The sequence below is a fragment of the Protobothrops mucrosquamatus genome, unplaced genomic scaffold (genome assembly GCF_001527695.2).
Source record: "Protobothrops mucrosquamatus isolate PMUCROS unplaced genomic scaffold, P.Mucros_1.0 scaffold368, whole genome shotgun sequence".
Classification (NCBI taxonomy): domain Eukaryota; kingdom Metazoa; phylum Chordata; class Lepidosauria; order Squamata; family Viperidae; genus Protobothrops; species Protobothrops mucrosquamatus.
This window is the reverse complement of record NW_015386702.1, coordinates 225636-242903: the sequence shown is the minus strand read 5'-3', so window position 1 is coordinate 242903 and position 17268 is coordinate 225636. Positions and strand designations below refer to the sequence as shown.

The following is a 17268-nucleotide window of genomic DNA, read 5'->3' as shown; positions in this document are numbered from 1 at the left end:
ATTGACAGTGGGCATGCCTTCTTTTGAATAACATAGTTGTATGTGACCCCAGAAATATACATTCTCTGTCACAGGGTATGCCTTATGGAACAGCATCCCCCCACCCAAAAAAAAAAAAAAAAAGAATTAGGCTGACTCTGAACCTGCTGACATTACATAAGTTGCTTAAAACTTTATTTTTCCCACAGGCATTGTCCCAAAGTGCTAGATAACCCCTATTAGAATAGTAATAATGATATATTAGTCATAAATTGATTGTCTAGAATGGTATTCTTAGTATGTATGCTTTTCAAATAATACATATATTTGATAAACGTAAAGCTAAAATATATGTTCTTTCTTAACAGGCCCAAAGAATTCATTGAATGTGTGTCTCATATTCGACTGCTCTCTTGGCTACTGTTGGGGTCTCTGACACATAATGTTGTCTGTCCGAATTCTCCTTCAGCTTGTATGCCCATTCCATTGGATGCAGGTTCCCATGTTGCCGATCACTTAATTGTCATCCTGATTGGGTTTCCGGAGCAATCTAAGGTAAGAGACTTGCAAGATGATGATCACTTTATGAGATACCACTATACAAAAGGAATGTACAGTCTTGAGTATGGTCCTAAAATTCTTCTAGAAGTTGTCATCGAAGTGTAATTTGTATTGTGACAGATGATGAGAAGTATTAATTATATGAAAAATATTCATAGTAAATCTGCCCGATTTCTGTAAGCTATAAAAAAGTTGAATCTAGCTCTTAGCCCCTTTGAATTGCAACTCCTGCTATATAAAAAAGCCTATTTATCTTTTGTGAATTAATCTAATTAATGAAGCTCATTGTTAAGGTTCTTGTTCCTTGGTGGGATTCAAAAAACGATTTGTTTGTCAGCAATCTACCATGTTTCCCCGAAAGTAAGGCCTACCCCAAAAATAAGCCCTAGCTTGATTTTTGGGGTGGGCCTAATATAAGCCCTACCCCCAAAATAAGTCCTAGTTTTGGGGCGAGGCACACTTAAAAATCAAGCTAGGGCGGGGTTAGGGTGTGGTTCTGCCCCATGCGCCCCGCACCCACTTACCTTGCAGCCAGGCATCTCCTCACCGGCCCACTTCTTCTGCGCTGTCTTCTACAGCCAGGCCTGCATTTCTCAGTCACAGGCCTTTCCGGAAGGCCTGTGCAGCCAAGAACCAAGCTATGGATTCAATCCATAGCTCAGTTCTGCAAGATCTCTGCAGCAGAGGACCAAGCTATGGATTGAATCCATAGCTCGGTACTCGGCTTCGTAGGCCTTCCAGAAAGGCCTGACTGCAAAATGCAGGCTGGAATGCAGCTGTAGAATGAAGCTGCTCCTTCTGCCCCAAAAGAAGTGGACCGGCTGGGCGGGGCTGTCGAAAAGAAGTGGACCGGCTGGGCAGGGCTGTCAGTACCGGAGATGAGTAAGACATTCCCCGAAAATAAGATCTGGTGCCTCTTTTGGAGGGGAAAAAATATAAGAGCCGGTCTTATTTTCGGGGAAACACAGTATCTAACTTTTGAAAAGAAATATTTTTATTCATAATAATCAATACTGTTCAAAAGTGCTCTTTCATAAAGCATTAAAGAGATTTTGCAGCCTTTAATTCAGGAGTAGAATTTTTTTTTTCCTTTCTTGCTTGCCATCCCAGTTACATTCTTTGCTCCAGAGTCCAAAAACAAACTTATGAACACCTGGCCTCTCTGCATTGTTCGTGCCAAAGTTCAACAGTTCTGACCAGTTCAGTCATGAATCATCCAAAATCTTATCTTGCAGGAAGCCTCTCCTGTCACCTCTCTGCAACCCTACCCCACCAAACCCACATAAAGGAAACTGCAGCCTTTTATACTTGGACAAAGGTCTGGTGGTGTTTGGCTGTACACATCTAAATAATACATGTTAGATTTGGTTCATATGGAGCAAGTAATTTGAAAATGGGTGAGCTCTTGGTGATTCTCTTATCATGAACAGATCATTGACCAGTCCTCCTGAGGTATCCAGTAATAAAATATCAAATCTCTAGTTATAAGCAAGCAAGAACAACATTGCTTCAAAAAAGGGCATCACAAGCTCACTTAACAAATTTTTCTTTGAACCATCTATTTTTAAGGTTGCATAATTACTGTCAAAACTAACAAAAGCTGTGGTATTCCCTCATTAATGAGAATTTTTCTGTTATTTATTTTTCCAACCCATAGTTTTCAAGCTTGTTTATTTCTTCGCCTTATTTCAATGCATGAATATAAACTAGTATTTTAAGTATAAATGTCATATCACTCCTCTGACAGGAAAGAAAGTTTCAGAAAATTCTTGACAGATTCATTATAATTTCAGATTCTGCATATATGTGTGTATGTACTAGAACAATGAATTGTTATGCTCTTATATTCTGAAAGACAATATACACATTCCATAAAGTGTTATTTCAAGCAAAACAAAGACTTTGTTTTCCTTATTTTTCTTCCTGCAGACATCTGTCTTGCATATGTGTTCTCTCTTCCATGCCTTTATATTTGCTCAGCTGTGGACAGTATATTGTGAACAAGCCGCAGTTGCTCCTACAGTCCAAAATCAAAATGAATTTAGTTTTACAGCAATCCTCACAGCTCTGGAATTTTGGAGCCGAGTAACACCAAGCATCCTTCAGCTGATGGCACATAACAAGGTGGTGAGTCAGATATAATGATCCCAACTAATTTTACTGAGTCCAAGCTAATAAATAATAATTTAAAAATCTATGGCTGTGTATTCACATTCATATTACATGCAAATACATGTACCATGCACCTCACAGCAGAAACAAACTTGCAGAAGTGCATTAGCAGATCACATGCATTGTTCAGTCATAGACATCTTCATATAGGCTAGAAGAGACTTCTGTTAAAACTCAGGTCAAAGATCTAACGTGGTATAAGACGGATTTGGAAAGCCATCCAGGTTATCTTAATCAAGAATTAAAAAAGGACATGCAGGGAAGTAAAGGCATTTTGGATTAAGATATGGTGGAATATTCAAAATATTTTTAAGAAAAAGATAAAGTTTAAACTGCAGATATTTTTGCTGGGTATTATGGAAGATTTGGATACAAAAGAAATGGACTTGATGTTGAACTTGATAACTGCTGCAAGACTACTAGTAGCTCAATGTTGGAAAACGGAACGTTTGCCCACTATAGAAGAATGGTCACTTAAAGTCTCAAATTTAGCAGAAATGGCCAAGATCTCCGCTTATGTGAAGGACTATTCACAAGAAAGATATATTTCGGTTTGGAGAAGATGGATAGATTATATTGAGAGTAAATATGGGACTAAAAAGTTTCACTTGGTTTTTGAGTGAATCTTAGAGTATTAATGTAGTTTATATGTTATAATAGTTTACTTATTTTTATTTCTGATTATTAATATGATGTTATAATATTGTGTTTAATACTAGTATATTTGTTTAAAAGAGAGTTAAAGGATGTTATAGATTTGTTATTTTAATAGTTGATTAATGTTAGATAGAGTATGATTATTGTATTGTTAACCCTGTGATTGGCTCTGGGAAGTGGGGGGGGAGGGAGGGGGGAGTGGAAGGGTGGGTTTTGGGGAGGGGGGAATTATATTGTAAAACTTTTATAAAATTTTCAATAAAAAAAGAATTAAAAAAGGAGAACCATTTTTTTTTTTTGCATTTGGGGAAGGAGAGCTTATAGAAAAAAATAGTACTTTAAATTGTCCCATTATGTCCTGATTATACCCAATTTTGGAATGGCATCCAAAGCTTAATATGATCCTCAAAGAACTTAAAGTTATGTGTACCCATTCTTTATTGTTTTAAATAATTATGATCTCTCTCTCTCTCCCTCTCCCCCCTCCCCCTCTCTCTTTCTGATCCTAAGCAATGCTATTTGATTAAACAGAAGGAAGGGAGGTCCTCTACCTTTATAGATTTTGTTTTTTGATAGACTGCTTAAGTATGGGGAAGCCATGGGTAAAAGGGAAAGTTAGCCTACTTCTGTTATAGCTGCTCTATTATTATAGATTCTTTTGCAGGTTCACATTTATGCTGTATTACTAACGATGCTTGCACAACAATTCATATAAATACAACATGTGATGAAGTTTATCCTATTTGCAAAATCACTATATGAACATATTGAGTTGTAAAGGAATACCACTATGATTGGGTAGAAGTTTACAATGGAGGCTAGGCAAAAAAGGGCGTGGTCACCAATGCCTATGTGCTTCATTCTGTTTAATCTAGTAGAAGCAATCGCTTGTCAAACCCAAGGCATGAGGAATGTCTAATATATAAATCCTGTTAGACTACCAATGGGACTGATTTAAATTTCAAATATTTCCACTGTGTCTGCCTGCAGTGTTTTGAAATGCAATTAACTGGTCCTGCCAAGTAATGACGAACACAGTTCAGAAAGAAACTTTGTTAGTAATATTATAGGGCATCTGTTATGCAGAAGTTGGAAGACATGGTGCATCATTTTCTTACATTTACTGTAGAATGTAATTCTGAATAAGTATTGTAAAGATAAATTAAAGGCAAACTTAAATTTGCATTTTAATTATTTAACATGAAATCTCAATCTCTGTTTATCTAAGAATGTTAATCAAGTCGGAGTAATAATATGAACCTTTATTTTGTGCTTTCGTGATATTATTATACTGCTCATTCATTTTATTGCAGTATGTCTCTCTTTTATCCCAGATGGTAGAAATGGTGTGTCTCCATGTGATCAGTTTAATGGAGGCTTTGCAAGAATGTAATTCCACCATTTTTGTCAAGGTAGGTCAGCCCTTTGGGGGGGGGGGGAGGCAGCAAAGTTTTTTTAAAAATTGCTAAAATTTAAAGGGTTTTTCACATGTAGCTTCCTGGTCTTCCAAGCACTCAGAAAAAAAACTTTTGAAGATTTTTCTAAACATCTAAAACAATGTTTAATGGAGTATAAAGTGAAGAGAGAAGCTTCACATATAATCTTCCAGCAATTAAAAAAAAAGATTCCAATAATTAAATGCAGCTGTTAAAATATTTTTCAGTTATATAACTTGGCTATAGGGTTGTCCAAAACGGATGTAATTATTAATAAGAGGGACAAAATGTTATTACTGGTTTCTTTGTGGTTTTGTTCTAATAATTTTTGAGAAAAAGAATTACATTATTCAAAACAGCATGTTGCCAATGGATAAAGGATGTTTTGTAATTTGGACTGCTATATTGGAAAACATTCTCAGGAATGCTGCAGGAAGGATTAAAAGGCTTGGCACAGCTTCCCACTTGTACTCCCTTCTGGTTTACATTTTGGAAGAATAATATTGCTTTAAGCCATTTCCCTCTTTAGAGAAAGCCCTGTGGGTTTTTTTTTTTACTCACTTACACCTCAGCACAGTATAAACAAGATGTCCTGGTGATGTCTTTTTTGTGCCAGATTCTCAAGATATCATTATCATCTCATCTCCAGTTCATGACACAAGCATAAGGCATCCTCATCTGCACTAGTGTTAAAGTAATGTTTTCCAATTTAAGCCAATAGCATCTGATGGGAGTTTCACGGCATGTAAAATCTAGTATGTTTCACCATCCATTACTTAGGAGTCAAAGGCAGGTGTTCTACAGTAGTGATCAGAACAGTGCTTAATGGTTGTCCCTCTGATCATTGTTTACTCTTAGATGCTGCTTTTATACTGCTCTTCCTTTAAAGAGCTGGCTTAAGATGCTGCAGATCCATAAAATTAGAGGACCGCTCAGTGTTTGATTGTAAGATCTTGGGCCACCCTGGTTCTCCCTCCTCTTCAATCATCTCAAGGACTTTAGACTTATTGTTTGTAGATGGGGGGCATGGGGCAGGATATAGTGCTGTGACAGATTTTAGCCTCATCCATAGCCACTTCAATAATTTCATACAAATCGCCCTATGGATTAAAAAAAAGTGGGAATATTCTCCCACCCAACCCCCAATTGCTCATTCGGAGAAACTACTAAGAGTGGAAAGTTGATTGCATGGAGCAAATCTGAATTGGCTTCTTAGTTGTTTAGGGGAGTAAAAACAATGGCACTGTGTGTGTACTTTGAGATCTGTAAAAATGGCAGAGAGAATTAAAAAGAGCATCTCTGCACATGCATTTGGTTCCCAATGTTTTGGTTGGAAGAACATACAAAATAGTGATTTCTTTCTAGGAAGATGAGAATCAAAGATAATGTGTATCTACTTAAGGATGCAAACTGACATGTCATTGCATGCTTTTTAAAATCAAGATGAGAAGCATTTGCTCACAAATACATATTTTAAGTGATTATATAAGCAAACAGTTCATGTGGAAACATTAAATAGGTACATTTCATATATCCATGAATGGGATTCTAGAACTTTGTTGGATTCATAGACACAGTTCCAAAAATAGCTGCATTACTATTTTTCAATATTTCCACATGAACACATTTATGTGATGCCTTTCAGAACTGTGTGTATTCTCTCAATATATTTTTTTAATCATAAACAGGGCAAAAATAATGCTCACAAAGAACATGTGAGCATAGGAACTGCCTTTCTGAATCAGATCAAGATTCATTTATCCAGAACTATTTGTCAAGTTGTGCTTTTTCTCAAAGAGAACAGGATATTGATGGCCTTACCTTGTTATTTGGCATCAGAAATAACAAGGTATATTGCTTTGGGATCTGAGGTTTCTATTTAGCCTTCATGTTTAGGAAATATTGATGGTAAATCCAATCTGCTTCTAATGAAAATTGTCCTTGATTACAAGTTTAGATGCCCAGGTTTTCTCTGAGTGGGCACAGTTCAATACCATCTGTAACAAGAGGACTAATTCATGCTGGGTCAGGAACAATCCATAAGCAGTTATAATTGCATATTTCTCCAGGTGGTTTGGATTTTTTCTTGCACACTAGAATTTTTTTTTTCCAATTTCACCTTTGTGGATAGTTGACGATCACTATCATTAAAATGTGGTTGAACACATTATCGAAATGGTTATTCCTTCACTGGGATTCCCTAAACAATGTCATTTCTCATAAGGTGCATTAAATAAGGACTGGCCTGACCCCATCAGTGGAACCCAGCCAACTATTATATCATCCATTCTAACCAATGAAATCATGTTCACTGAATGGTGCTTTAGCTCATTCTATTAATATTGATTCAATTTTGCATGATGGTAGGAGCTTAATTGGAAGAAAGTGAAACTTGATATCATTTAGAGGAACATTTTAGAACAGTATGCCCAGTTTTTAAAATAATCTTAGATAACATATCAAAAATATCTTCACTTTTAAAATAAATCTGCCTTACAGTTAAAACACACCAGCCCTTTTACTTTCTTCCACCATCCCAATAATGAGAATCTGAACTAGTAAATGCCATAAACAATGGCTGCTAACAGATTATCTTCAGGCAGAGCTTCCTAGGATAAGAAAATAGATAAACTCCTGTACATGATTATAAGATTACAGGTGATTTGTCAAAGCAGCTCACAAAAATATTCACTGCTGCAAACACATAACTTATTGAGCCATAGTGCCTTGCTTCCTGATTAACCTCTAAAGAGTGCTACGTTTTTAGGAACTATATCAGGCATGTCAAACTCACGACATCACATGACGTCACACGACATATCGGGACTTTTTCCCCATTGCCGGCAATGGGGTGGGCGCTGTTTCGGTATGACACATCTGGTCTGTGGGCTGGCAGTTCGACATGGCTGAACTATATAATCCCAACTGCATGTGACGTTTTATTTATTAGGGGTCTTTTGTACTGCCTTTGTTACTTTATAAGCAATACACCTTCCTCCTCCCATTTTCTCCTTAAAAACACCCCTATGAGGAAGTTTGGGCTGGGAGAGAGTGACTGGCTCACAGTCACCCAGTTGTTTTCATGCCTAAGTCAGAACTGGAACTCATAGTCTCCTGGTTTCTAGACCAGCAGTTACTACTCCAAACCGGGTCTCATGTTACTATCAATTGGTATGTATGGGTTGATAGATCAGTTTAATTTTTAATATAGTACACTTTTTGTACTATTAACTCAGCTGTTTTTTTCTTTACTTCGGTATCCGAAATCCTGGTTCTCCGTGAGACCGACCTAACTGCAGAGATAGGGAATCTGTAGCTCTTCAGACAGCTGTTCTATTTATTATTTTTACCTAGTGATCAAGAATGAGAGGAGCTAGTGTCCAACAAATTCTGGAGAGTCATTGGTTTCCCACTTGTCTGTAATGAATATCTTCCTTTTTTGATTTCTTGCTTCACTAAAATTTTGCAGGAGGAAAAGAAGTGGCAAAAAAATTAATTTATTACTCCAGAAATGCCAATATATGACATTTTCAGCCAACAGCCATTTTTTCATATGAATTTATGATGCTGTTTACTGTGTTTTGATCACAACACACACACACAAACTCCTAGTCTCATAAAAATCTAACTAATACATTTAAAAAGCATTTATGAGAGATAATTACAGAGTGTGATAGAAAGAGAAGTAATGGTGTAAATCGGCTTTCAGTGGTTCCTTTCTTGGCTCTCTTCCTTTGTGAGTTTTGTGCTTGAAAACTCTCAGTTGGGAAGAAAGGCAGCTAGTAGATGGCAGGAGTTTCCATCAAAATTGAGGGAGATCTTTCATCATGGAAATAAAAAGATTGATAACAGCATCTGTTGGCATCAGGGATTATTGGAATTGAAAGCTTTACAGAATACTAGAATAACAGAGTTGGAAGGGACCTTAGATGTCTTCTAGTCCGACCTCCTGCCCAGGCAGGAAACCCTTTATCATTTCAGACAAATGGTTGTCCAATCTCTTCTTCAAAACTTCCAATGTTGGAGCAAGGCAACCTTTCCTAAACCTAGTGCACCCCCAATGCTTGAATAATTTGGCTTGATGATTCTAGAATTTGAAATCCCAAACTATTTAATCAGTGCCATCTTGGGTATGGCTGCACCAAGCTGCTCCCCTACCCCTAATGTGGATGAATGAAAGCAGAAGTCTGTTTTTGATACCAAACCTAGTAAATGTCATTAGTTTCAGACACTTTTGTTACACATCATTTCTAAAAGACAATATACAAAGGTTCCATGTCTAAGCTACTTCCACGATATAGAAGGTTGCTTGTAAGTCGCTTGTTACATGCATGAAACCGTGTTCTAGATAGAACTGAACATCTTTCCTTTTCCTATCAATGCTATGAATGAAGTGCCATGAATGGCTTTAATCCAGATGACACATTGACTGCTGTTGCATCACACAATGACGCTATGCAAAAATTGGATTGTTTTAGCTGAAAAGTATTTGATGTGATCTGTGCCCTGTTTTAGACTAATGCTTAAATACATCGTTTTAAATAATTGTTTGAATACTTTGAATACTTTGATAAATAAAATGATTCTAAATTTGTACCGGAACAATAAAATTAGAATCCTGCACATTATTTCTAGGAAAATGCTTAAACAAAGCTGCTTGTGTACATTATGAATGAATGTTATTACTAGGTTTATTTTGTGATATAATAATATGGTGGTTATTATAAATATATTATGAACATGCTGAATATAGTAACACTGATTTTTTTCCTTTCTATCAGCTCATCCCAATGTGGCTTCCAATGATTCAATCCAATCTAAAGGTAGGCTCACCTTAATGTGTTCCCTAAAAACAATTAATTTGTTTTAACTGAATAACTATATTAAATTATGCATCCATTCCAAATTGGACTCATCAGCTATGACACTCTAAGACTCTGTTTGCATAAACATGAACATAATTTAACTGATGTCTAGTAAATACAGGCATGCTTGACTATCAGTGAAAGACACTAAACTGGATCCAGAGCCTGTTCTGTCAATAGTGCAAGGACCATTTTTTATTGGTAAAAGAAGCTGGCGTCAAAGTTCCGACAGACAGAGATGAATAAAGCAGAACTCCGAGGCTTGCAAATTCCTCAAAGAACATGTTTATTAGTTACAAAGTATCAGCACGGTCAAAAGTGAAACCAAGTCTGGATACACAAGCAACAATTCCCCAATACAATTCCCCACTCACAAAAGCTATGTAAGCAACTACGTTCCCCAACATGATTATTTGTCGGGCTTTTTATGAAGCGCCCAGTCTCTAGTCTCAGGAACAGCCGATGACCTTGATTCCCACGGGACAAAAGATTATTTTGACTAGCGAAGCACATGGGCAACTCCCTTCCCTCTGTTCTATGTGGCAACCTAGAATGAGAAGGAAAATGGCTGCAGCCATGCTCATTTATAGAGTCGACAGATGGAATGCAGCAGTTTTCTGCTGAAGGAACGGGAAAGTAAAACATTTACTCTTCCTTTTAGTCTCCCCAGCCAATCCCTCACTATTTTAGATTTCCAAGGGCAGGGAGAGGAAGAAAGTGGAAAGCACAGCTTGCATCCTGTTTGCCTCTTAGCTCTTCCTTTTTTCTCCATACCCTGGATCCATTCCACCTTTTTGTCTTAATAATATTGTGTGCAGAATGCGTCCTTTCCCGTTTAAAGGGCCAGAGGATGACCAGCATAAGCTCACATGAGATGGTCAGATGATAATGATATTTGCATAACTATATAAAAATAGCCAGAATGACCAAAAGTGAGAATGTGAGAAAGAAAAGAATGCTTCCTGTGGAGCCCGAAAGAATGAGTACCCCAAACTTTATAGAATATCAAAAAGAAGCAAACCTCTTAATAGCCAAATCAAAACCAACTAAATGAGAATTAAGCATGTTCAGTAATTGGGGGCACAGAACGAGCTGTGATAACTGAATGAAGGAAAAAAGGAGGGAGAAAATGAATTGGCTTGCTAGAACTGCTCAAAGCTTTTACAGAACTGAAGGAAACAGACCATTCTGATCAGGGACTGAGGATATACAGTATTCCAACATTATGTTGCAAGTCCTCCTTGTTGTAATAGTGTGAACTAATTTTGATTTAAAAGGCATCACGTTTCTAAATTTGAGTTTGCAGCCCACTAAAGAAAATTATTGTGCTGTGATGGCCCCTTCTTTGTGAAACTTTATTCCGTCCTTTATCCATATGGCTCAGTAAGACGTGCTATAAGTCAGGGCTTTTCAACCAGTGGTACGGGTACCACCTGTGGTACATTGGCACCTGGCAGGTGGTACGCGAGCATCCTAGAAAAGTGGTAGCGGGGGAGGGGAATTAGCTGAACCAGTGGCAGCACCGCACAAGCCTGAGCGAGAGACAGCTGGAGCTGCAGGGCTGTCAGGGCTCAGCGGAACTGCCAGGATCAGTGCCGCTTTCCAGCTGATTGGCGCTTCTTCAGGGCTGTCAGGGCTCAGTGGAAGCACCAGGATCAACGTCAGGCTCCAGCTGGAAAGCAGCACTGATCCTGGCGCTTCTGCTGAGCCCAGAAGTGCCGATCAGCTGGAATGTTGCAGCCTCTCCAGGGTCTTGTGATTTACATTCAGATGCTTGGCAACTGATTCATATTTATGATGGTCACAGTGACCCAAGTTCATGTGAAGTGACCAAAACCTGCTGCAACCACCCAGCAGACGGGGGGAATAAAAACCAAACACCCCCCCACCCCACCCCCGCTACCAATCCTCAACAGAAATGCTCACAACAATGAAAACCTCGGACAGGAGGAAGAGCGCCATCGGATGGGCAGGCAGGTGTGTCTTGCTCGGCTGTGGCTTGGGGGGCACTTTTTTCAGTGCCATTGTAACTTCGAACAGTCACTAAGCGAACTGTTGTAAGTCAAGGACTACCTGTACTTTATCACCTTTTTCCCTTTTTTTTTTTGGTCATCAAGTTTTTGACACCTTGCTAGGCGACTGGTGGTACTCGAATGTTGCCATATCCTAAAAGTGGTACAATGGGTGAAAAGGTTGAAAAGCCCTGCATAAGTGGTAGTGTTCTTCAGATTTATGATAGCCTTTCATTAAACACTGCTGCTTCTTACTGAATTATCTCATTATGGCCTGTCCTTATTTTCATTCTTTGATGGCTGAATTGATTCTGAATTTGAAAATGAACTGCTTTATTTTAGGATGATACAGCCTTATAATCATTTGAGTTTATTATTATTATTATTATTATTTTTAAAAATTAGAGAACTGACAATAAAACTTGTACATATTTTAACAGCATTTATCTGCTGGCCTCCAGCTCCGCCTACAAGCTATTCAGAACAATGTGAACCATCATAGCCTTAGAATGTTACAGGGATCCGTTCAGATGAACACCAACACCTCTGTCCTTCGCAAGTGGCTGCAGTGTACACAGTTCAAAATGGCTCAAGTGGAAATCCAGTCATCTGAAGCAGCATCTCAGTTTTATCCTTTATGAGTTGGGTGGAATGTTCTGTGAACCTGTTAGTCTAGCAATAATAGGGCTAAAGCTATAAGACAATGGCCATCTTTAGAAACCATACAACAGTACTGTAGCTCCATTTTTGTTTTGTTCTTGTAGAGGGAAAAAAGTGAAATGGCTAAAGAGGGCAGGCTGTCTGTGTCCCTCAATAACCAAAAGCATGTTCTGGCTGATGCATAAGAGACATAACATTTGCAGAAATACTCTATGAAATGAGGGTGTGCTCACTGAAGCTAGAGCCAATGCATATAGCTAGCTGTTTAAATATATGTATTTTAAAACATTCGTTTATAAAATAAAATGAATGGTTTCGCCCCTAGGATTTATACACACACACATGCACGCACAGGGCATGTATACACACAAACAAAGCATTGTGTATGTTCAGATACCTATGTATGCTGCTGGGTTTTTTTACATTATAACAAAGTCATCTTCATAGTTAAACTTAGTAATGCAATAAATCAGCCATCTCCAACCTCATCCCCTCCAAATGCTTTGGACTACAAATGAACGGGGATGTGATGGGTTTGGATGATGTGACCTGTAGCCCAAAACATTTGGAGGCCACCAGACTGAGGAAGCCGAAACTTTTTTCATTATAAAATAGTTGGTCTTGCAATTTCCCAGGATTTCCCATCCATTTTTCCCTGCAATTTCTATCAGCAACTTGCAAGCATGGCCTGTGCTGAAAGAAAAAAAAAAGAATAAAAAGAAAAGAAAGCCTTCCAGACTAAACACTCATTACCTTTCCCCTCAAGTTATGCACCTCTTGGCTCACAGGTGCCTCTTGCAAGCTGGGGTAGGAGAGGCGTCATTCTGGGGTCAATGCTGGCATTTTGCCCAGGGGAACGAGACATCCAAAGCCAATTCTGCTTACTTACAAAGTGCACTTAGAAATTAGGTGGGTAAACTGTGCCAGTTCACTTGTCTTTTTAAAAAAGAACTACTGAGTAAGTTTAAGTACTTTAACTTGGTTTCATTGCCAGTATTTTTCTTGCAGTTCTTAGGAAACTCTCTGCATACTACTACCTGTACGATATATTCTGTTTCTTCTTATATACTTGTACACACTGAGATTTGAAAAAGGCCCCATTCATGGGGATGCCAGAGAGAATATGGATGCTTCAGGCTTCCCTGAGGAATAGGTTTCAGGTTATAAATTTACATACAGTAAATAGAAAAGTTATAGAACTACTGCATAAAAAACAATGTTAAATATTTTTTAAAAGTGAATTTTAATAGCATTGAGAGAGACTGATCCACTGAAATGTATAGAAGAGCCACTGGTTGCAGTGGACTTTGGATCAGCATCTTTGAATAGCAGAACCTCTTGTAATTAAAACTTTTTGTGTGTATACATAACTGAAATATATTGTATTTATTGCTGTAATCTATTGAAATAAAGATTTAAGCTTTATATGAAAATGCTATTAAAAGCATAACTCTTTAATACCCTGAATAATATTGGTTATTATTCTGTAAAAAATAAAATCATTACCATATTACGCAGCACTTGTTTCCATTATTATTCCCATGAGTCCCCAGTGAATCTTGGCTGAAAAAGCAAGGCTGGAGCTGGTTGATAGTAGGCTGAGATGCCATTGGAAGTCACAAGGGTTATTCACTGTAGTGAAAAGTGAAAAAGCTTGAGCTGAGAGATTTTGTTTATCGCAATAGAGTTTTCCCATACAATAATGATGGGAACAAACAGTGCCATACCATTAGCCACTTGCAGGGATATCATTAGCTGTTTAATGCTGTAAATGGTACATTTTAGTTGCTGATTTGGAAAAACAGAAGGTGTTTATAGACAGACAAATTCTGTCACTAACAGCCAAAAAATCTCTCCATAAAAAATAAAAACATTGTGCAGCTGTCGCATGTTTTCCTTTCTAATGTGGGGGAAAAAAGAGGATAAGTAGCAGTATAGTGAATGGATCCAATTACAAGACCCTGAGGACAGATCATCTTGAAGTTTGTTTATGTGATTGCTAAGACCTATTTTGTTGATGCTGATTTAATGGCATGTAATCACTAATTGGTGAACTACCTAAGTAAGAAACGTGGCCTAAAAAGCATTTGGAAGATTACAATGAAAGATGGACATTAAAGCCCAAATTCAGTGAATAAGACAAAGTGATTTGTATAGTATAACCAGGGCTTTTTTTGTCATAGAATGCACCGGAACAGAGTTCCGGCACCTTTTTTCAACGGATTTTCCAGAGTTGTGTTCTTTTCCTATTGTTGCTCTTCCTATCCTCATTTGCTTTTGAAAATGCCCTGCTGGTGGTACGGTGCGAGTGGGGTCCCCTCCGGCGCTGTCCGCCTCCTCTAGGAGGAGCCATGAGGTGCCAGAGCACCATAGCCAGAGTGTGGCTTGATTGGCTGGGTTGGACCATGTGGTGTGGAAGCTGAAGGTGGCAGTGGGCGACACATAAACATGGAGGCCATTTTTCACAAGAGGGTGAGTGAGCCTTTTGACTTCCCTTACAGAAGGTGGGGGGTGTGTGAGATTAAAAAGAGGCAAAGTGAGAAGAAAGAAAGGCGGCTGGCACGGAAGCTTGCCAGACAGCGAAACTTTGCTGTTTCAGTTCCTTGGGTAGTTCAAAGGCTGGGATGTCTACGAAAATCTCTTTTTAGTCTTTTATACTTTATATTCAAACTGAAGAGGGGAAGAATAAGAATAAAGCCAATGTCTTGTGATTTGGAGGTTTTATTATTAATAATAATATATATTAATTATGTATTGGTCAGATGTAAAGGTAGACCTACAGTATGAGGTTTAATCAGATCTATTTATTAAATTGGGTTTAACTTAAAGGTAAATTAAAAGTAATCTGTTCACTGACAAAGTTTCAACTTTAATTTGTTTCAAGTCAATATCCATATTAAACTCCAAATGTAAATATTTCCACCTTGTTTGACAACTTCTTAAAAATAATTCAATCTTTTACAAGCAACCAAATTTTGTTTTATTGGGCCAATTTCATTCCACATAGAAAGCTGACATTTCCACTCATTAAACTAAATGGGTATGCCAGTGGTAAATGTCCCAAAAGATTAATAAAATGCCTTCTTGTAATTTAAAGCCACACAGTGCAGGGTAACATTAATATTAGTATTATCTTACCTTGAACAAATTCCTAGTCTTTTAGATACACTAAAAATTGAAGGGTTTTTTTTTTCAACTACAAAGGTAAACCTTGTAGGGTAGGCAAGGCGGGTTGTATGACATGTGTGAGTTCTGGCACTTTTTTTTTTTTTACAAAAAAAGCACTGAGTATAACCATGAAATACAGCAAGGCATTAGAAGGGATAATAAGATTATGCTAGGCATGCCGCCTAACCCTGTCCTGTGCAGTGCAAAATAGTCAATGTTTAGTTTTCAAATATTATGCAGTGGAATATGAAAAATATACCCAGAACATCCTAACAACTAGTCCACATGCTGGTGGGAAAGGAGAGCAAGACACTCATTTCTGAAACAATATGGCAGTTACATATAGAGTTCTCTACACATACCAGGAAGAAGAATCTAATGCCAGCCCCTTACAATGTTTCCCTGTGCTCTGGAGTTTCCTGTTCTTTCCTAACCTAATGTTCCCCACATCTGATAGACCTGTAAACTCCTACGATCTCAAAAACCATGTTAGCTGGAGACTAAGAAAATAAATTGAACACCTTTAGGAAGGCATCAGGTTATTTCTTCTAATTGCTTTTATTAAGTGCTATCTTTCAACAGTTATTCCACAGCAAATTATAAAACATGTTAAAGTTTAAAAATATGAAGCCAACCAGCTCTAATGACAGTACATAATTATTTTCCAGGAGCAAAAAATACTGGTTGCACCATAACAGTTAAAATAATCAAATTATTTCTTCATCAGAACCTAATAGTGTGAAATCCCATATATAAAAAGTAACGATAAAGGTTTCCCTGTCCAGCTTTGTCCAAAGACATTTTCCATGGCCATGTGGTCAGCATGGCTATACACCAAAGGCACACAGAATGTGGTTACCTTCCCACCAAAGTGGTACCTATTAATTTATTCGTATTTGCATTCTTTCGAACTGCTAGGTGGGCAGAAGCTGAGGCAGGAACGGGAGCTCATCCTGTTGCATGGCACTTGGATTTTGAACCCAGGCTGTCAGCTTTCCAGCTGACAAGCTCAATGTCCCTCAAAAGCTCCTCCCTTCCTTGTCCCCCCAACACACTCCTACCTGTCTGCCCCCCCAGTGGTCCCAGGGGTTGCTACTCCTGCTGCCACTCCCCCTCCCTCTAGTCCTGGTGACAGATCTGCAAGGCCCCAAAACTTGCGGAGCAGTCATAGTACTTTTTAAAAAATATTTTATCCCATGCTGTCCCCCCCTCCCAGCCCCTGTGATCGCCCATCACCAATCACACGCTGCCCCTGCAGCACCATTGCTTCTGCCTGCCATGGCTATGTTTCCCGTGCAGGCCCAGGTCAAACAGTGTCTGAACGAATGGGCCAAGCCGAAAAGTGAGTGGGGGAGAGCCAGGGGCCCATTGGCCATGGATAATGGCTGGGGGAGAGCCAGTGGAGAAGGAAAGCTGGCTATAAATGGGCTGAGGTGGGTGGCAGGAGGCAAAGGAGGCGCGGCCAAGGGTCTGGGCCTAAACATCTCATTCCGCTCACAACATCTCAACAGTAAGTTTTAACACATAATAGTTAATTGATTGGAATCTGTGTCACATGTAACTTGCATCTGCATAACTAAATCTTTCACCATTTTCCCTACCTACCCTCCATCCCAATTTAATTTTGATACCAATCAAGCCACCCTAAGCATCTGATGAAGCTACAACTAATAATAATAATAATAATAATAATAATAATAATAATAATAATAATAATAATAATAATAATAATAATAATAATAATAATAATAATAATAA

General features: G+C 38.2%; 1 protein-coding gene across 2 annotated transcripts in view; it reads left to right on the top strand.

Moving 5' to 3' along the window:
* The window catches only part of UNC79 (unc-79 homolog, NALCN channel complex subunit), a 136533-nt gene extending 124120 nt beyond the window's left edge, over positions 1-12413 (top strand). For both annotated transcript variants that reach the window (XM_029284087.1, XM_015815694.1), the window contains 5 exons: positions 348-534; positions 2470-2667; positions 4704-4781; positions 9587-9628; positions 12123-12413. In XM_029284087.1, coding sequence (XP_029139920.1) covers positions 348-534; positions 2470-2667; positions 4704-4781; positions 9587-9628; positions 12123-12323 — 706 coding nt within the window. In that variant the 3' untranslated portion in view covers positions 12324-12413. The remainder of the gene's footprint in view (positions 1-347; positions 535-2469; positions 2668-4703; positions 4782-9586; positions 9629-12122) is intronic.
* The last annotated feature ends 4855 nt before the right edge of the window (positions 12414-17268 follow it).